This window comes from Myotis myotis, unplaced genomic scaffold, assembly GCF_014108235.1.
Source record: "Myotis myotis isolate mMyoMyo1 unplaced genomic scaffold, mMyoMyo1.p scaffold_m19_p_4, whole genome shotgun sequence".
Classification (NCBI taxonomy): domain Eukaryota; kingdom Metazoa; phylum Chordata; class Mammalia; order Chiroptera; family Vespertilionidae; genus Myotis; species Myotis myotis.
In genome coordinates this window covers 13,680,944-13,702,459 of record NW_023416346.1, presented here as the reverse complement: position 1 = coordinate 13,702,459, position 21,516 = coordinate 13,680,944, and the positions used below count along the sequence as shown (strand labels likewise).

Genomic DNA, 21,516 nt, shown 5'->3' with positions numbered 1-21,516 from the left:
TAACCAAGAGATCCTATTTAGCATCAGTAATACTGAGACGACTTTGCCTTGTGACGTGATGCAACAGGAAGTCATAGCACCACCTACCAAGTATTCTTCATCCTGGCTTCAAATGTCCATCCATGGCCTGTGTCACAAATGCTACATTTCTACTTCAAAAGGGAAATGTATTTCTTATTCCTTCAGGTCTTATAAGAAAATTGGACCTGCCCCATTTTAGCAAGTGCCATCCAGTCAGTCTGTGGCTGGGATATTAAGTATTCAGAGATTGAGGGATTCATATATGAACCTAAATGTTCATGTACATAAAAGAAATGGGTATGTGCCTAGTTCTTAAATAAAAGTGACGAAATGCATGAAAAGCAATATATTGTTGCAGTTGGTAACAAGGACTCTAAGACCCAGGTTGTCTGGGGTTCAGTCCTGGCTCTGTGACTGTCTAGCTGGGTGAGCTTTGGCAAGTTACTTGACTTCTCCATGCTTCCATATTTCATCTCTAAAACAGGTATAACAGCCACAAATAACTAGTAGATCTGTTATAAAAAATAAGTCAACATATGTAAAGGACTTAGACTCATGCTAGGTACATAGTAAGAATTATTTAAATATTTGCTTTAAATTAACATAATGCAATGTGAAAACTATAAATAAAAATAAAGTCTCCAAAGAGAACCTACAGATGACCAATAGACATGAAAAATGCTTAAGGTCACTAATCATCAGCGAGATGCAAATTAAAACAACATTGATGTATCACCTCATACCTGCCAGAATGGCTACCATCAATAAATCAACAAACAACAAGCGCTGGCGAGGATGTGAAGAAAAGGGAACCCTTTTGCACTGTTGGCTGGAATGCCGTTTGGTACAGCCAATGCGGAAAATAGTATGGAGTTTCCTAAAATAACTAAAAAAGGGAACTGCCTTTTGACGCAGCAATCCTACTTCTGGGAATATATCCTAAGAATCCTGAAACACCAATCAGAAAGAATATCTGCATCCCTATGTTTATAACAGCATTACTTACAATAGCCACCATCTGGAAACAGCCTAAGTACCCATTGGAAGATGAGTGGATAAAAATGTGTACAGTAACACAATGGAATACTACCCGGCTGAAAAAACAAAACAAAACAAAACAAAACAAAACAATTCTTATCCTTTGTGGCAATATGGATGGACCTCAAGAGTACTATGCTAAGCCGAATAAGCCAGTCAGAGAAAGACAAATACCATATGATCTCACTAATATGTGGAATCTAATTAACAAAATAAACTGATGAATACAATGGAACTGGAAGCATGGACACATGGAACAAACTGGCTGGTGTCCAAGGGGATGGGAGTGGGGGTGAGTGGATAAAGAAGATGAAGGGACTAGCTAAAGAACATATATGCATACCCTATGGACAAGAACAGTAGTTTGGTGAAGGCCAAGGGAGGCAGAGCTGGGGATGGTTAGAGTGGGCAAAAGGTGGGAAAAGAGAGGACACCTGCAATAATGTGGATATTAAAAATTTTTTAATAAAAATACTTGAAGAGATAAGGTTTTGTATTTGGAAATTCTTCCTTATTTAGAATATCTATCATTGCACAATGAAATCAGATACATGAAAAGTTAATAAAGCAGAATTAATCTGTTTTTTTTTTTCCAGAGTGAGGTAAAGAACAAAAAGAACCTCACATGGGCCAAGTATCTAAAGACATATTAATTCAATTCTATAGCCCTCTGCCCAGAGATGGAAAGACTCAGAGTACATTAAGGTAATCAACCCTGCAAAAATAATTAGAAGAAATCGTAATGCTTCCAAGAATATGGGACAGTAGCCAAATGTAAAACAAGAACAAAAAAGCCACTATCAAAGAATAAAATACACTGTGTAATACTGAACTATTTCAAGGCAAAGGGGATCATTTCTAGTAATGATATTCCTTGAATGAAATGGGATTTTGAATCAAAAGAAGTTTTATAAAAAAGTCAAAAATAGTTCAATATAGCTGAATAACACAGAATTTGGTGATAGGAGGACTAAGAAATAAGTCTAACAAGATGGGTAGAGCCTAGGACTTAATGGGCCTTATAAAATCATGTTAAGAAGTTTAGATTTTAATCTATGGACAATAAAAATCCATTAAATTACTCTAAACAGAAAAGATATGACTTAACATGCACTGTAGAAGAAACACTAGCTACAGAGTGACAGTTACTCTGGATGGGAGCAAGACTTTAGGAAGTAAAACCAATTAGAGACTCTTATAGTAGTCCAAGTAGAAGAAAACATTATATTAAATTAGAGTGGTAGCAGGAAAGTTGGAAAAAAGTAGATGAATCCAATGGATGTGGGAGGTAAAAATGACAGCTCTTGGTGATTGATTTAATATGAAGAGTGAAGGGTAGAAAATTGGCCAAAATGATTCCAAGTTTCTGGCTTGAGCAACAGGATGCATGTTGTGTTTGCTTGTTCTTAGTTTTTAGAGTTGAAGGAGAGAGATGGAGATAATGCTACTATTTTAGACATACTCACTTTAAACAGTTTATGAAATAGCCAAGTGGACATGTCTAATATATAGTTAGAATTAGAGGTCTGACAGTCAAGAGAAGTTAGGAACAGTGACTGAGATAAGAGTCATCAGTATATCTACACTAATAAAATACAAAGATGCTAATTGTATCTTTGCTATGCCCTAAGCCATGCCCACCAGCCAATCAGAGCGACGATATGCAAATTAACCCAACCAAAATAGTGGCAGCAGCCACAGAGCTGGAGCAAGCAGGAAGTTTGGCTGCCCAGGCGATGGAGGAAGCCAAGCTTCCCTCCTGCTCTGAGCCAGCTGTGGCCTCCACTCATGGCAACAAAGTCTCAATTATAGAAGAAAAATCCCAGGTACCTGCTTCCAGCCAGCCTCCACTGGGAGCTTGGGTGGCCGGGGGTTGTGACCAGCCTGCAAACAGCCATTAGCCCCTCACCCAGGCTGGACACACCCTCATGGGGTGAGGGTCCCTGCTTGGGGGGGGGGGGTTAGCCAGCCTTTAAATGGCCCTCAGTGCCTCACCCAGACTGGCCAGGCACCCCAGCAGGACCCCCCACCCTGAAGACGCTGTGGCCAGCCTTCAAACAGCCATTAGCCCCTCACCCAGGCTGTCCAGGCACCCCAGGGGGGACCCCTACCCTGAAGGGACTGTGGCTAGCCTGCAAAAAGCCATCAGCCCCTCACCCAGGCACCCCAGGGGGAACCCCCACCCTGAAGGGGAGTGGCCAGCCTGCAAACAGCCATCAGTCCCTCACCCAGGCTGGCCAGGCACCCCAGCGGGAATCCCACCCTGAAGGGGCTGTGGCCAGCCTGCAAACAGCCATCAGTCACTCACCCAGGCTGGCTACACCCTCATGGGGTGAGGGTCCCTGCTGAGGGGCTAGGCCAGCCTGCAAACAGCCATTAGCCCCTCACCCAGGCTGGCCAGGCACCCCAGGGGGGACCCCCACCCTGAAGGGACTGTGGCCAGTCTGCAAACAGCCATCAGCCCCTCACCCAGGCTGGCCAGCCACTCTTATATAATAAAACGGTAATATGCAAATTGACCCTAACAGCAGAGCGAATGGGAATGACTGGTCACTATGACACACACTGACCACCGGGGGCAGACGCTCAATGCAGGAGCTGCCCCCTGGTGGTCAGTGCGCTCCCACAGGGGGAGCTCTGCTCAGCCACAAGCCAGGCTGACGGCTGCCAGTACAACGGTGGTGGTGGGAGCCTCTTCTGCCTCCTCAGCAGCACTAAGGATGTCTGACTGCAGCTTAGGTCTGCTCGCCACTGGCAAGTGGACATCCCCCGAGGGCTCCTGGGCTGCCAGACGGATGTCTGACTGCCAGCTTAGGCCTGATCCCACCAGGGAGCGGGCCTAAGCCAGCAGGTGGTCATCCCCCAAGGGGTCCCAGACTGCGAGAGGGCACAGGCCAGACTGAGGGACTCCCCCCAGTGCACAAATTTTTGTGCACTGGGCCTCTAGTGTGTATATATATATATATATATATATATATATATATATATAGTAACAATGTCATGGGGATGAATTAAGTCACTTAGAGTCTATATAGTAAAAAAGAGCACCTGATTTAAAACAAAAACAAACAAACAACAAAAAACACACCACCATCACCTGTGCAATGAACAATGGAAGAGAAGATTACCAGATTACAAAAGATCTTTATATCACAAAAGCTTTGATATAGCTGTGCAATATTGTAGCAAATATTACAGAAAGCATAGCCATAAAAGTATAAAGAAATCCAGGTGTAGTATTGGTGGTATATCTAGATCTCTTTCACCAGGCCAGAGAAACCATCCACAACAACTTTAAAGTATTACCATCTGCTGAAGGGAGCCTAGGAGGTTATCTCTTCCTCTATTCAGTCCTCAGGCAATTAATGATTGAGGTGAGGCTACAAAAGCCCACTGCCTCAAGGTGGGCCACTGCCTCAAGGTGGGCCAATTCTTTAGTGCCATTCATGTTCTATAGCGCCCTATGGGGTCAAATGGAAGCTATACTTTAAGTGAAATCATGCCTTTGCTTTACTTCTTCCTCTTTCCAACTTGCTTCTCTTACTTCCATATAACTTTCTTTGAGAGCACCGTCTCAATGAATCATTTGCTTAAAAACCTTGTCCTAGGCACAGACAATAGGGTGCTGAAAGCCTGGGGCCGAGAAGGTGGGGGCGGACTGGGGGGGGGGTCAATGGGGGGTAAAAAGGGGACATATATAATACTTTCAACAATAAGGAATTATTTTAAAAATAATAATAAAAATAATTTCTCTTTTCTAATTTCTAATGCTATAAATGTTTATAGATATAACCCACATAAACTAAAGTTCTTTCAGGTCCTCAATAATATTTAATTATTGGACCTGGCTGGCACTGGCTCCTGAGAGCAACTGGGTGGATCTCTTTCCAGCTGTGTTCAATAACATCAGGTTAACTAGACATGCAAATATAGTACATATTTCCTTATAAAAAAGGGAATATGTTTTCTTCCACTTGGACTACTAATCTAAGAACCAGAGCATTGTGGTATCTCTGAAGTCAAAGAAAGAATTTTGTTTAAATTTACATTTATTTTATGCATATTTATGTTTTATTTCATAAGAAAAAGGAGTTAAGGAAGGAGTAAAGAGTCAACAATGCGGAATGTTGCCACATGGTACTAAAGAAATTACGTTGTACTAGAGGCCCAGTGCATGAAATTCGTGCACAGGTAGGGTCCCTTGGCCTGGCCGGCGATCAGCGTCTATCAGGGCCTTCTGGCTGCCAGCTGGAGCCTTCCTTCCAGCTATGGGCCGGGCCTTCATTCATTCCACATCACCCCCTGGTGGTCAGTGCACATCATAGCGAGTGATCGAACTCCCGGTCTCCTGGTTAAACTCCCAAGGGGACAATTTGCATATTAGCCTTTTATAAATATAGGTAAGAACAGACAAGTGATCATTTTAGCAACAGAGTCAACATTGGCCATGTTGGTTGCTTAAGCTGCCTTAGAATTCTGGGGTTGGAAGTCAGCACCAGTGGAGCAGAGTGAAAGATAGAAAAAAACAAAGAAAAACACTCCTTTAAAGATGACTGTAAAGAGGAGAAAAGATTTAAGGCACCATCTGAAGGAAAGTTTAAATTTAAGATGGAAGATTCTTGATCACATTTAAATATTAATAGGACAGAGCCAATAAATAAAAAGGACAGATGAAAGGCTGAGAGCAAATGACTGGACAGAATTGCCTTTTGGGTGTTATAGAGAGAATTCAAACATGGGCTAGGAAGTTGCCCAAGAGATCTCTTTCTACCTTGAAAGTCTGAGCTGTTTATGCTTTTACAAATTCAATGCAATGTCTAGTATCAAGGACCAGAGTCCTTTAGTTCATCTGGAAAAATAATAAAAATTTTTGTTTAAGACAAGAATTTATCACAGGATTCTTTTCTTAGAGTTAAGCCATCTTACCCGCCAATATCCTGCTTCACAAAATCCCCAGGTTCTTGTCGTCTTGATTCCCCTTGGCCAGTTGTTTCAGGGGGAATATTCATCAGGAAGAGAAGCCCAAAGCTGGTCATGTAGAAGTAACTCATTTTTTTGATTATCATCTTCTTAGGCACCAACTTGGAGAGTCCTGTGAGATCCATGTTGAGGGAAAGAAAAAGGGTAAATAGTAGGTAAGGGGAAAGAGAAAGAAGAAATTTCAAAAAAGATTTTAACTCTATTAGACTCATTTAACTTCCTTGGTATCTAGTTACTTAATGCTTGATGTGACAATTTCTTTTCTCCAGTTAATCAATGTCACCAAAATTCATTTCCAACCTACCCCTCTTTAAATTTACCAGAGCCCATCTAAGTAAAGGTAATGTAAAGAACTCTAAATCAGTAAACAGTAGCCTTAAGGTTACAGCTCCATTTCTTTCCTTGCCTTATTATGATTAGGTGACTCACAGAATTTCTCTTAGCCTCAGTCACCTCTTATAATCCAAAAATTTAAAATAATATCTCATGCCTTCGTTTTATTTTCTACCACTTCTCTCTGATCTCTACTGCCACAAATGCCTTTGCCGTAGTTAAGGATTGTAGAAAACACCAGAATATTAAGACCTGGAATCTCTTTAGAGCATAATTAGGATTGATTCTCATCTTGATACAGTTAAACAATTTTCCTGAAAACCCTGTGTGGGTGGCTTTTGCCTCCTCATTATGCAGTTTATACAATTTGAATATTCTTAATTTAATATACTAGCTACAGGCTCCCCAACACAATCTGGTATAGGCATAGAAAAATATGATACTGGAGAACGTGGACTTCTGACATAATGAAATGTCCACATTACATATAAAGTAATCATAGTATTAGGTTGTATCACATAAATTATGGACCAATATGCAACAATTTTGTTTCACAATGGCAATTTCTTGTCAATCTAATATATGTGCTGTGGCATTCATGATTCATAGCTGTATAGGAGATGATGGTCATTTTACAGAAATGAACAGAACAGGTCATGGAATATAAGTAAGAAAATATGGTGTATGCACAGACAACTCTAATATAGTCAGAAACCATAATATATGTCCAAATATCCATAGTGCTTTGGAAGATCCTAATGTTGTATGATCACATAACAAACATCAATGCTTAGATAACCATCATACACAATTGACAATTACTTTACAGGAACAAAGAGACATGGTACAGGATATAAGTCCAAATTACAGAAATGATCCACGGAATGTAAGAAAGAACCATGGTGGGTGCTCAAAAAACATAAATGCATAAGTAATGATCCTGGAGAAGATGGCCATGCTGCACAAGCAAAGAGACTAATAGTGTGTGTGCAACTGTGCTATTCTAGCATGAGTTACATTCAAATAATCATGATAAATAAGCAGCAAACCTCCACACTAAGACTAGGTGCTAATGAACAGAAGCAAATACCCATGATTTGGAAGCAGATACGATGATATATAGTATGATACATAAAAAGAGAAGAATTCTATATTAACTTCATGACTAAGGTGCATGTTCAAATAATCATTATGCATGATAAGACTGCATCATATATAGAAGAAGTTGGAGATAATATGTGCCCTCCAACTACCATGGCACTTTGTTAGCAAGCTTCATTATTACAATGCATGTGGAGATATGTATGGTAAAACAATTTAACCATGCTAAATGTCAGAAAACCATAGCACATGAGCATAGTAGTCACTGAACAAGAGAAGAGGGACCTGATACTCACTCCATTAAGACATTGTACATTATCAAAAGCATGCCACCTATCCAGCCAGTGTGGCTCAGTGTTTGAGCATCGACCCATGCACCAAGAGGTCATTGGTTTGATTCATGGTCAGGGCACATGCAGGGGTTGCATGCTTGATCCCCAATAGGGGGCGTGCAGGAGGCATGCAATCAATGTTTCCTTCTCATCAATATATGTTTTGTTTTCACATAGGTGTTTCTCTCTCCCTGCCTCTCTTTCTAAAAATCAATATAAACATATTTTAAAAACTGTAAAAAGCATACCTCTTGGATTGTTGTACAACAATATGAATATATGTAACACTACTAAAATGTGCATTTAAATATTTAAGACCTGTTATTGTTTTTACCATGATTAAATTTTTAAATTAAATTTATTGGGATGATCTTGGTTATTAAAATTCTACATACTACTGGAATAGATATCCTTCGCAAGTTAGCAAATTTCTACAAAACAAGTCCAACCCTGTACAGAGAACTGTAGCATATTAGCAGATATTAGTATTAAATGAACATGCATACATCTATGGTACATGATCAGATGACCATCAAAGAAGTGCAGATAAGGACCATAGAAATGATCAGAAACCCAAAATTCTCATGACAAAATTGGTGAATTTTCTAGTTACTGTAGTGCATAAACTGAAAAGGATGACATTTGAACACAGAGCCTTTAAGCATAATAAAGTATCTATGTAGCTTAAGACAACTATTGTATATGCTTAGACAACCATGATTCATGTGAAGAAGTATTTGGTATATTAGTCCTTAACTATGATGTGTGCACATAAAATGTGTGTATCATGACAACCCTGATATGAGCAGATGGCTATGCTAGCATAGCAGACTCCCATGAAGCAGGAACAGAGGGCCATGGTCCAAGAGAAGGCAGACATACTAACAGAATTGTGTTTTCTTGAAGGGGCAAAAGTATTCTTTATTAGTCATTTGCTATTACACTATGGTAGCAAACTGGAGTAAATAGTTATGTACAAAAGCAGGAGCCACCCAATATATTAGTTCACATTATAAATGGAATACATACTGTTACAGCAAAGGTTCTCTTGAGCATTATGTGCCTACTAGAGGCCCGGTGCACAAAAATTTGTGCATTCGGGGGGGGGGGAGGAATCCCTCAGCCCGGCCTGTGCCCTCTTGCAGTCTGGGACCCCTCGGGGGATGACCACCTGCTGGCTTAGGCTTGCTCCCCGAGGGATTGGGCCTAAGATGGCAATCAGACATCCCTCTGGCAACCTGGCAGCCCTCGGGGGATGGCTACTTGCCAGCGGGGAGCAGACCTAAGCTGCAGTCAGACATCCTTAGCTCTGCTGAGGAGGCAGGAGAGGCTCCCGCCACCACCGCTATACTGGCAGCCATCAGCCTGGCTTGTGGCTGAGCAGAGCTCCCCCATGTGGGATCGCACTGACCACAAGAGGGCAGCTCCTGCATTGAGCGTCTGCCCCCTGGTGGTCAGTGTGTGTCATAGTGACCAGTCATTCCCAGTCTTTCTGCTGTTAGGGTCAGTTTGCAAGTTACCCTTTTACTATATAGGATATAGTCCTGGTGCACAGGTGGGGGCCCACTGGTTTGCCCTGAAGGGTGTCCTAGATCAGGGTGGTGGTCCCGCTTGGGTGCCTTGCCAGCCTAGGTGAGGGGCTGATGGCTATTTGCAGCTAGCCACACCCCCTTCAGGGTGGGGGTCCCCACTGGGGTGCCTGGCCAGCCTGGGTGAGGGGCTGAGGGCCGTTTTCAGGCTGGCCGGCAACTGAAGCTCCCAGCCTCTCTTTTTTTTTCTTTTTTCTTTTATTCTGTGATTTATTTACCTTCTATAATTGAAACTTTGTTGCTGTCACTGAAGCTGAGAGCCAGCTCCAGGTCTGTGGCCATGGCCTGCTGAAAGCAGGTATCTGGGGTTTCTTTAGTTTCTATAACTGAAACTTTGTTGCTTTCAGAGCTTAGAGCCGGGCCACGGCAGGCGGGGAAGCTTGGCTTCCTCCATCACTGGAGCAAGCAAGCCTCCTGCTCGCTTCAGCTTTGTGGCTGCTGGCCGCCATCTTGGTTGGCGGTTAATTTGCATATCACCCTGATTAGCCAATGGAAAGTGTAGTGAAGGTACGGTCAATTACCCTTTTTGTCTTTTATTAGATAGGATATCACTATGTGTTTTGTTATGTCTCAATTTATCCACCAGTGTTTTTAATTAATTAATGTATTTATTTATTCATTTATTTATTGAAAATTTGTATTGTTTCTTTTTTATTTTATTGATTTTTAGAGAGAGAGAGGAAGGGAGTGAGAAACATCCATGTGAGAACAAAACAATGATCAGCTGCCTCCTGCACGCCCCCTACTGTGGATCCAGCCAGCAACCCTGGCATGTGCCCTAACCAGGAATCAGACTGGCAACCTTTCATTCAGTGCATGGAAAAACGCCCAACCAACTGAGCCAAACCAGCCAGGGATATTTTTATAATACCTGAATTAGAAACTTTTTATTACTAATTTATGAAAAAATACTATATACATTGAACCAAAACTCAGATTCTTTCTTTTAAAATATATTTTATTGATTTTTTACGGGGAGAAAGGGAGAGAGATAGAGAGTCAGAAATATCGATGAGAGAGAAACACCAATCAGCTGCCTCCTGCACATCTCCTACTGGGGATGTGCCCGCAACCAAGGTACATGCCCTTGACCGGAATCGAACCTGGGACCTTTCAGTCTGCAGGCCAACGTTCTATCCACTGAGCCAAACCAGTTTCGGCTCAGATTCTTTTTATAAAAAATGTAAACTTGCAAATGGTAAGAATTCCTTCTCTTTTATAGCAGCATAGTATCCATGGTGTAGATGTACCATTTTACCATTTGCAACAGCATGGATGGAACTGGAGAGCATTATGCTAAGTGAAATAATCCAGTCAGTGAAAGAAAAATACCACATGATCTCACTCATTTATGGGTACTAAAGAACATTATAACCTGATGAACAGAAAGATAGCTACAGAGGCAGAGAAGCACCGAACAGACTGTCAAACTACAGCTGAAAGGCTGGGGAGGGTTGGGGGAGGAGGTAAGAGATCAACCGAAGGACTTGTAAGCATGCATATAAGCACAACCAGTGGATGCAAGACACTGCGGGGGGGGGGGGGGGCAGGGGGAGGACATGTGCCGGGGAGTAGGGGAGGCCGGGAGAAGGTCAATGTGGAAGAAAAGGAGACATATGTACTACTATTTGTAATACTTTAAACAATTAAATTAAATTTAAAAATGTAAACTTGTTACTTTTCCTTTTCAATAAAACCCCTTTAACTATGGCTTCATTTTTAAACATTCCTATTTTAAAACCAAACTTATACCTAATCCTAAATGCAACTCTAACCTTAGCCATAATTTAAACCTAACCCTGGTACTATCCTCAACCTTAAACCTAACTTTTACTCTAACACTAACTTTAAATCTAACCTCAACCCAAATGTTAAGCCTAATCCTTACTCTAACCTAATCCTAATGTCATCGTTTTCTTAACCTTTAAAATATTTTAATTATTTTTAAATTACAGTTCATATTAAATCTTATTTTGTATTAGATTCAGGTATACAGCATAGTGGCTACACTATCATATACTTTACAAACTACCCCCCCCCCGCCCCATTTTCAGTACCACAGGTGGCACGATGCATAGTTATTACAATATTACTGACTATATTTCATATGCTACATTTTACATCCCCATGGCTATTTTGTAACTAACAATTTTTACTTCTCAGTCCCTTCACCTTTTCACCAAGTCCCCCAAACCCCTCCCTGCTGGCAACCATCAGTCTGTTTTCTGTATCTATGAGTCTGTTTCTGTTTTGATGTTCATTTATATTGTTTTTTATAATCCACATATAAGTGAAATCATATGGCATTTTGCTCTGACTGACTTATTTTACTTAGCATAATAACCTCTAGGTCCATCCATAATGTAGCAAATGGTAATATTTAATTCTTTTAATCTCTAAGAAGTATTCCATTGTAAATATATACCACTGTATTTTTATCCACTTGTCTATTGATGGACACTTGTATTGCTTCCATAGTTTGGCTATTAGAAATAACTAGAAGCCTGGTGCACAAAATTCGTGCACTCAGGGGGGTCCCCTCAGCTCGGCCTGTGCCCTTTCCCAGTCCAGGTGCCCTCGGGGGAGTGGGCCTAAGTTGGCAGTCGGACATCCTTAGCACTGCAGCGGAGGCAGGAGAGGCTCCCGCCACCGCCGCTGCCCTCGCCAGCCATGAGCCTGGCTTCTGGATGAGCGGCACTCCCCCTATGAGAGTGAACTGAACACTAGGGGATATCTCCTGCATTGGGCATCTGCCCCCTGGTAGTCAGTGCGCGTCATAGTGACCAGTCATTCCACTGTTCAGTCGATTTGCATATTAGCCTTTTATTACATAGGATGCTGCAATGAACACAGGAGTGCATATATCATTTCAAATTAGGTTTTGAGTTTTTTCAGATAACTCCCCAGAAGTGGAATTGTTCGATTATAAGGCAGTTTCATTTCTAATTTTTTGAGGAAATTCCATAATTATGATTTTCCATAGTGGTTGTGCAAACATGCATTCCCACCAACAGTGAATGAGGCTTCCTTTTCCCCCAAATCCTCACCATTTCTTGGTTGTTGATTTATTGATGATAACCATTTTGACAGGTGTGAGGTCAAATCTTATTGTGGTCCTAATTAAATTTTTCTGATTATTAGTGACAATGAGCATCTTTTCATATGTCTATTGGCCATCACCATGTCCTCTTTGGAGAAGTGTCTATTTAGGTCCACTTCCCATTTCTTAATTGGATTGTTGTTCTTCTGGTGTTGAGTTTTCTAAATTCTTTATAAATTTTGGATATTAACCCCTTAACAGATGTATCATTGGTGAATATATTATCCCACTCAGTGGGCTGTCTTTTCATTTTGTCGATAGTGTCCTTTGTTGTGCAAAAACATTTTTGGTTTTATGAGGTCCATTTGTTAATTTTTTTCTTTTGCTTCCCTTGTCCAAGGAGATATATCAGAAAAAAATATTACTAAAAGAAATGTCAAATTCTATTGCCTGTTCTCTTCTAGGTGTTTTATGGTTTTGAGTCTTATATTTGTCTTTAATCTATTTTGAGTTTATTATTGTATATGGTGTAAGAAGGTGGTCTAGATTTATTTATTTTTGCCTGTATCTGTCCAATTTTCCCAGTACCATTTATTGAATAGACTGTCTTTACTCTATTGTACGTTCTTGCATTTTTTGTCAAATATTAATTGACTATAAAGGGGTAGGTTTATTTCTGGACTTTATTCCATTTCATTGATCTATAAGTTTGTTTTTATGCCCATACAATGATGTTTTTATTATGATGGCCTTGTAGTACAGTTTGGTATCAGATAGTGTGATTTTTCCAACTTTATTCTTCTTTCTCAAGATTGGTGTGACTATTCACATTTTTATGTGGTTCAATATAAATGTTTGGATTATTTGTTCTTGTTCTGTGTAATATGCCATTGTTATCTTGATAGGAATTGCATTGAATCTATAGATCACTTTGTGTAGTATGGACATTTTAACAATGTTAATTCTTCCTATTCATGAGCATGATATATGCTTCCATTTATTTGTATCTTCTTCAATTTCTCCAGTATCTTATAATTTTCTGAGTACAGGTCTTTTACCTCCTTGGTTAAATTTATTCCTAGGTATTTTTAATGCAATTTTAAAAGTGATTGTTTTGTTTCCCTTGTTGGTAGTTCATTATTGCTGCATAAAAATCCAACTGATTTCTAGATATTTATTTTTTATTCTGCCGCTTCACTGAATTTGTTTATAAGTTCCAATATTTTACTTGTTGGAATCTTCAGGGTTCTTTATATACAGTATCACCACATCTGCAAATGATGATAGTTTTACTTCTTCTTTTCTAACCTGGAAGCCTTTTATTTCTCTTCTCTGACTGATGTGGCTAGGACTTACAGAACTCCGTCGAATAAGAGTGGTGAAAGCGGACATCTTTGTCTTGTTCCTGATCTTATGGGAAATGCTTTTAGTTTTCCCCCTTCAGTGTGTTGTTAGCTGTGGGTTTATCATATATGGCCTTTATTATGTTGAGATAAATTCACTCTCTTTCCACTTTGCTGAAAGGTTTGTGTTGTGTCTTTTTTTTATCATAAATGGGTGCTGGATTTTATCAAATGCTTTTTCTGTATCTATTGATATGATCATATGATTTTTATTCTTCATTTTGTTTATGTGGTGTATCATATTAATTGACTTGTGGATATTGTACAAACCTTGTATCCCAAAATAAATCCTACTTGATCATGGTGTATGATATTTCTAATGTATTGATGAATGTGATTTCCTAATATTTTGTTGGAAGATTTTTACATCTATGTTCATCAGCAATATTTGCCTGTAATTTTCTTTATAGCATCTTTATCTGGTTTTGGTATTAGAATAATCCCTGGCCTCATAAAATGAGATTGGGAGTCTTCCCTCTTTTTGAATTTTTTGGAATAATTTGAGAAGGATAGGTGTTACTAATTTGAATGTTTGGTAAACTTCATCTGTGAAGCCATTTGGTCTAAGGCAGGAGTTCTCAACATGTGGGTCGCGACCCCTTTCACAGGGGTCGCCTAAGACCATCAGAAAACACATATATAATTACATATTGTTTTTGTGATTAATCACTATGCTTTAATTATGTTCAATTTGTAACAATGAAAATACATCCTGCATATCAGACCACCAGAAAATACATATATAATTACATATTGTTTTTGTGATTAATCACTATGCTTTAATTATGTTCAATTTGTAACAATGAAAATAAATCCTGCATATCAGATATTTACATGACGATTCATAACAGTAGAAAAGCCCTAACCGGTTTGGCTCAGTGGATAGAGCATCAGCCTGCGGACTCAAGGGTCCTGGGTTCGATTCCGGTCAAGGGCATGTACCTTGGTTGCTGGCACGTCCCCAGTAGGGAGTGTGCAGGAGGCAGCTGATCAATGTTTCTCTCTCATCGATGTTTCTAACTCTCTATCCCTCTCCCTTCCTCTGTAAAAAATCAATAAAATATAAAAAAGAAACAGTAGCAAAATTACAGTTATGAAGTAGCAACGAAAATAATTTTATGGTTGGGGGTCACCACAACATGAGAAACTGTATTAAAGGGTCGTGGCATTAGGAAGGTTGAGAACCACTGGTCTAAGGCTTTTGTTTGTTGGTATCATTTTGATTATTGCTTCAGTTTCATTCCTTGTGATCAGTCTGTTTAAATTTTCTGTTTCTTCTTGATTTGGGTTTCTTTTACATATGTTTTTATTAATTTCATAGAGGAAGGGAGAGGGAGAGAGAGCTAGAAACATCAATGATGAGAGAGAATCATTGATTGGTTGCATCCCAGACTCAAGGGTCCCGGGTTCGATCCCGGTCAAGGGCATGTACCTTGGTTGCTGGCATGTCCCCAGTAGGGAGTGTGCAGGAGGCAGCTGATCGATGTTTCTCTCTCATCGATGTTTCTAACTCTCTATCCCTCTCGATCCCCCACTACTGGGGATCGAGCCCGCAACCCAGGCACGTGCACTTGACCAGAATGAACCTGGGACCCATCAGTCCGCAGACCAATGCTCTATCCACTGAGCCAAACCAGCTAAGGCCTTGATTCAGTTTTGGGGGATTATATATTTCTAGGAATTTATCCATTTCTTCCAGATTGTCCAACTTGTTAGTATATAGTTGCTCATAATATTTTCTCATATCCTTTATATTTCTGTGGTGTCAGTTGTTACTTTTTCTCTTTCCTTTCTGACTTTATTTATTTGGATTCTCTCTCTCTCTCTCTCTCTCTCTCTCTCTCTCTCTCTCTCTCTCTCTCTCTCGCCTTGTTAAAGGTTTATCAATCTTTTCTATTGTTTCAGAAAACCAACTCTTTTTTTAAAAAAAAAAATTTGTTTTATTGTTTAAAGTGTTACAAAGAGTAGTACATATGTCTCCTTTTTTTTCCTGCCCTTGACAATCCTCTGGCCTCCCGTACCCCCCAGTGTCTTGTGTCCATTGGTTATGCTTATATGCATGCATAGAAGTCCTTTGGTCCAATTCTTTTTTTTTTCTTTGAATGTAATTTTTATTTTTTATTTTTTTAAAATTTTGTTTTAATGCTTAAAGTATTACTAAGAATATTATATATGTCTCCTTTTTTCATTTCTCCCCTTGACCTTCCCCTGGCCTCCCATAACCCCCCGTGTCTTGTGTCCATTGGTTAAGCTTATATGCATGCATACAAGTCCTTCGGTTGATCTCTTACTGCCCCCCCCAACCCTCCCTGGCCTTCCTGCTGTAGTTTGACAGACTGTTCAATGTTGCTCTGCCTCTGTATCTATTTTTGTTCATCAGTTTATAATGGTCTTAATTATCCATAAATGAGTGAGATCATGTGGTATTTTTCTTTCATTGACTGGCTTATTTTACTTAGCATAATGCTCTCCAATTCCATCGATGCTGTTGCAAATGGTAAGAATTCCTTCTTTTTTTATGGCAGCATAGTATTCCATCATGTAGATGTACCACAGTTTTCTAATCCATCATCTCCCAACTTTTTAAAAAAATACTTTTTCCCTTTATTGAAGATATTACAAATGTGTCCTTATCCCCCCAATGTCCCCTCATCCCCCCCAATCCTGCCCTCACCCTCACCCCGTTGTACACATCCATCACTTATGCTTATATGCATGCATACACGTCCTTTGATCTTTCCCCCTCACCCCCACCCTCCCCTGCCTTCCCTCTGAGTTTTGAGCATCTGATCGATGCTTCTCTGTCTCTACATCTGTTTTTGTTCATTGGTTTATGTTGTTCATTATAATCCACAAATGAGTAAGATCATGTGATATTTATCTTTCTCTGACTGACTTATTTCACTTAGCATAATGCTCTCCAGCTCCATCCATGCTGTTGCAAATGGTAGAAGTTCCTTCCTTTATATAGCTGCATAGTATTCCATCGTTTATTTAATTATGTTTTTATTTATTTTTACAGAGGGAGGAAAAGAGAAGAATAGATAGAAACATCAATGAGAGAGAAACATCATCAATTGGCTGCCTTCTGCACACACCCTACTGGGGATTGAGCCTGCAACCCAAGCATGTGCCTAGGCCAGGAATCAAACCAGCGACCTCTTGGTTCTTGGGTTGACACCAACCACTGAGCAACACTGGCCAGGCTCAAATAATCAATCTTTGTATTTTTATTAGACTCTCTTTTGTTTATTTCTGCTCTGACTTTTTAAATTTATTTTCTTCTACTCACATTGGAATTTGTTTATTGTTCTTTTTCTTGTACCTTTAAGTGTAGGGTTACATTGTTTATTTGAAAATTTTATTGTTTCTTGAGGGAAGCCTATCTATAATAATAAAAGTGTAATATGCAAATCAACCAAACGGCTGAACAGCAGAACGACTGTCTGGATGACCACGTTATGACATGCACTGGCGCCAGGCCAGCCAAGGTGGGTGTGATGTGATTGACCAGGGGGGCCCTGCCATAACCCCACTACCTGCCTGCAGAGGGTGGCCCAGGCCACTGGCCGGCGGGAAGATCAATTGAGGGGGAAGGGGGGCTGGGGTTGGACGTGGGCAGTGCCAGGCCAAGGTGGGTACAGGCGGGGGGCGGGGGTGGGGCTGACTGCCAGTAGCCAGAGGGAAGCCCAGGTCCAGGCAGCCGGAGGGAAGCCAGTGCCGACAGCTGGGGGAAGGAAGGCCTATCCTTGCACGAATTTTGTGCATCGGGCCTCTAGTAATGTTATAAATGTCTCTCTTAGGACTGCTTTTGCTGCATCCCACAAATTTGGGATTGCTATGTATTTATTTTAATTTGTTTCAAGGTATCTTTTGATTTCTTCCTTGATCTCACTGCCATCCCATTCATTATTAGTAACATGTTATTTAGCTTCCATGTGTTTGTATTTTTAGGTTTTTCTTTTTAAATTAACTTCTGGTTTCATAGCATCACAGTTAGAGAAAATGCTTGATATGATTTCAATCTTCTTAAATTTACTGATACTTATTTTGTGTCCTAACACATTGTTTATCATAAAAACTGTACCATGTGCACTTGAAAAAAAATGTATATTCTGCTACTTTGGGGTGAAATCCTCTGAAAATATCAATTAAATCTATCAGATAAAATGTGTAGATTAAGGCCAATATTTCCTTGTTAATTTTATGTCCAGAAGATCTATCAGTTGATGTCAGTGGTGTATTAATATCCCCTACTATGACTGTATTACTGATGATCTCTCCCTTTAGGTCCATACAAATTTGCTTTATATATTTAGGTGCTCCTAGGTTGAGAGTGTGTTTACAAGGGTTATATCCTCTTACTGGTTTGATCCTTTTATCATTATGTAGTGTTCTTCTTTGTCTCTTATTATAGCCTTTGTTTAATGTTTTTGTCATATAAGTGTAGCTACCCCAGCTTTTTATTGCATAACATATATTTTTCCATCTCTTTAATTTTAGTCTGCCTGTGTCTTTTGTTCTGAGTTGGGTCTCTTATAGACAATATTGTTTTGTTTTCTTATCCATTCAGCTACCCTGTCTTTTGATTGGAGCTTTTAAGCCATTTACATTTAAAGCTATTATTGACAGGTTCATATTTATTATCATTTTATTCTTTATATCAATGCCTCCCCCTTTTTCCTTATTATTTTTTATAAATACTTTTATTAATTTCAGAGAGGAAAGGAGAGGGAGAGAGAGGTAGAAACATCAATGATGAGAGAGAATCATTGATTGGCTGCCTCCCGCACACCCCTACTGGGAACAGAGCTCACAACCGGGGCAAGTGCCCTTGACTGGAATCAAACCTGGGACCCTTCAGTCCACAGGCCAAAGCTCTATCCATTGAGCCAAACCAGCTGGGCTCTTATTCTTAAAGAGGACCCAGAGGCAGGCCCAAGGCACCCTAAGTTCTGCCTCCACCTGCCTCTGCCTGCCAGCTGCCTGTTAGGCTTAGTCAGTACACGCATTGCTTGAGGTAGGTTCTTAGTGAGTCACCAGGCAGAAGCAAGTGGTGTTCACCTGATTGATAGTGATCTGTAGGATTACATTGTTTATTTGAAAAATTTATTGTTTCTTGAGGGAAGAAACAATACTTAGTGCCATTGCTGGTTTTGAGTTCACTCAGCAAAAGTCCCAGGATACACCAAGGATAGCTGCCTTCCACTGGGTTCTTGCAGACCTTTGTGGTGGGGCAGGATGTCAGGGAATCATCAGGGGGAGGCCAGCAGAGTTCATCAGACACTAAATGAGCAAGATTTGGCCATGTGAAGGGATTGCTCTTCACCGGTCAGGTATTCAAGAGAAAAATGATCCCTTTCCTAGAAGCATACTACTCAGTCTGTCCTGGATTCTGTCAGGACCTCCTGGAGAGCAAGAGCTCAACAGAGTGGGGCCACAAGGAGATGGGAGGGTGGGGCTACTGGATCTCCTGTGAGGGGTGGTGCTGGCCAGGCCCTCAGGAAGGTGGAGGGAATGGCTCTTGCTCCAGAGCAAAACAACTCAGTTGCTGACACTTCCTGAGTCTTCTGGGACCTCTATACCCAGGACCCAGCAGCTGATTCCTCCAGAGGGGATGAACTCTGCAGCGCAGAACAACAGGGAGTTGGGAGGCTGGTGCCATATGGAGGAGAGTGCTCAACCCAAGAAAAATGGCATCTGGTGTGGGAGAGGGACTCAGCACAGGGACATTGGCAGCTGTCCCTTTAGTTCTCTTTCTGGAGCCACACAGCCCAGTCTCTCCTCACACATCTCTTTTCCACCCTGAGCTGCTCTCCCTCCACCAGAGCCTAGGGTGAGTGGCTGAGAACGAGATTGTGTGCCCTTTAAGAGAACATCTCGGTTTCTAGCAGCCTCCTGTCTCTCTCCCCTGTTGACAGAATCTCTTCTGATTTTCACAGCCAGATGTTATGTGGGTACCTCTTCTCAGGTCTGGTGCTCTGGATTGTGGAGCCCAGCGTGGAGTTGAGACCCTATGCTCCTCAAGGGGAACCTTTGCAGCTGAGATACACTGTTGGATTCTCAGCTGTTGAACGTGGTAGTGAGACCAGTCCTTTTTGCCTCTCGGTCCTTCCTACCTGTCTCAATGTGGCTTCTTTTGTAAATCATTGGTTATAAGACTTCTGTTCAGCTAGTCTTCTGTTTATTATGCATATTGATTGTTCTATATTTTAGTTGTAATTCTAGTTTGGTCTTGGGCAGAGGTGAGTGTAACTTCTATCTGCTCCACTGCAGTCTTGGGTCGTCCTCCTGACATTCATTTGTGTCAATTTGTCGCCATAGTTTCATTTGAGGCCATCTAATTGTACCCATCCTTGAAGCACTGCCATTATTAAAGTTTTTGGAGTCAGAAACATCTCAATTCCAGTTCTTTTTTTCTTTTTTTTAATTTATTTATTTTTTAAAATATATTTTATTGATTTTTTACAGAGAGGAAGGGAGAGAGATAGAGAGTCAGAAACATCGATGAGAGAGAAACATCGATCAGCCACCTCCTGCACATCCCCCACTGGGGATGTGCCCGCAACCCAGGTACATGCCCTTGACCGGAATCGAACCTAGGACCTTTCAGTCCGCAGGCCGACGCTCTATCCACTGAGCCAAACCAGTTTTGGCTCAATTCCAGTTCTTGATATACTACATAGAAATCTGACATTGTCTGAGTGATTTGACTCAACATTCTCATCCAAAAAGGTTGATAGTAACAACACTTCCATATAGTAGTATTGTGAGAATTAAATGGCATAATTTATGTACAGCATTATGTTTGACATACAGTAATATTTAGTGACTATAAGGTACAGGTCATTGTTTTTTACCTCTTGGCCTCCAGTGAACCTCAGCTCTATTGTTATCTAGTTACTCATTCCCATGTGCCAAATCTTGTTATTTACAAATCCAGGATCTCAAATAATTACCTGACCACATCTTTCCAACACTTTTCATCCAGTACCTTCATACTGTCAATTCTTGTATCCTCCTAACCTCTAATCTCTTGAACCTGCCACCTTTAAATTCTCCATCATCACCTTCATGTTTTTACATCCTTTCTTACCTTACTTGGATTACATACATAGTCCGTAATTAAAATAATTATAATCATTCTCTGGTATGTACCCTGAGCACACTTGCCACTTTCTGACCTGTTGTAACTGCCTGAGAAAATATAAACACTGATTAAATCCATTTCTTGGCCTGCAAATGAGTAGCTACTTATAGCTAGATAAAAATACATAAGTGTGTCTATGTGGACTTTCTTTAAATTTTCTTCAACATACTTCAAATTCCCCATGATCCTTTTACATTTGTCAAACAAATTTACTCTCCCAATTTCTGAAATAACATTTTTTACTTTCTTTTCTCTCCTTAAACCTCCAATATTCTCCTCCCAGGCTCTCAGGAACTGGGTTTGCTTCTTATTTTACCAAGAAAAATAAAACAATCAGATTTCATCTTCCTACTATCAGTTATATCAAACTACCTGAATCTGAGCCATGTATAGTATTCTATCTTCCCTTTGTTACCAAGGCTATCTAGGTGCTGTGGATCCTGTTCCCTGCCTCCTGCTTAAGGATGTTACTTCAGTAAATTTCCTTTTTTAAAAATTAAATTTAATGTTTTTCATCATCATTTATCCC

At 40.4% G+C, this 21,516-nt stretch overlaps 1 protein-coding gene across 3 annotated transcripts in view; it reads right to left on the bottom strand.

The window, feature by feature from the left end:
* GABRA3 (gamma-aminobutyric acid type A receptor subunit alpha3) overlaps positions 1 to 21,516 on the bottom strand; it is a 231,952-nt gene that overhangs the window by 144,979 nt on the left and 65,457 nt on the right. For all 3 annotated transcript variants that reach the window (XM_036305993.1, XM_036305992.1, XM_036305994.1), the window contains one exon: positions 5,986 to 6,151. In XM_036305993.1, the coding sequence (XP_036161886.1) occupies positions 5,986 to 6,125 (140 nt within the window). In that variant the 5' untranslated portion in view covers positions 6,126 to 6,151. The remainder of the gene's footprint in view (positions 1 to 5,985; positions 6,152 to 21,516) is intronic.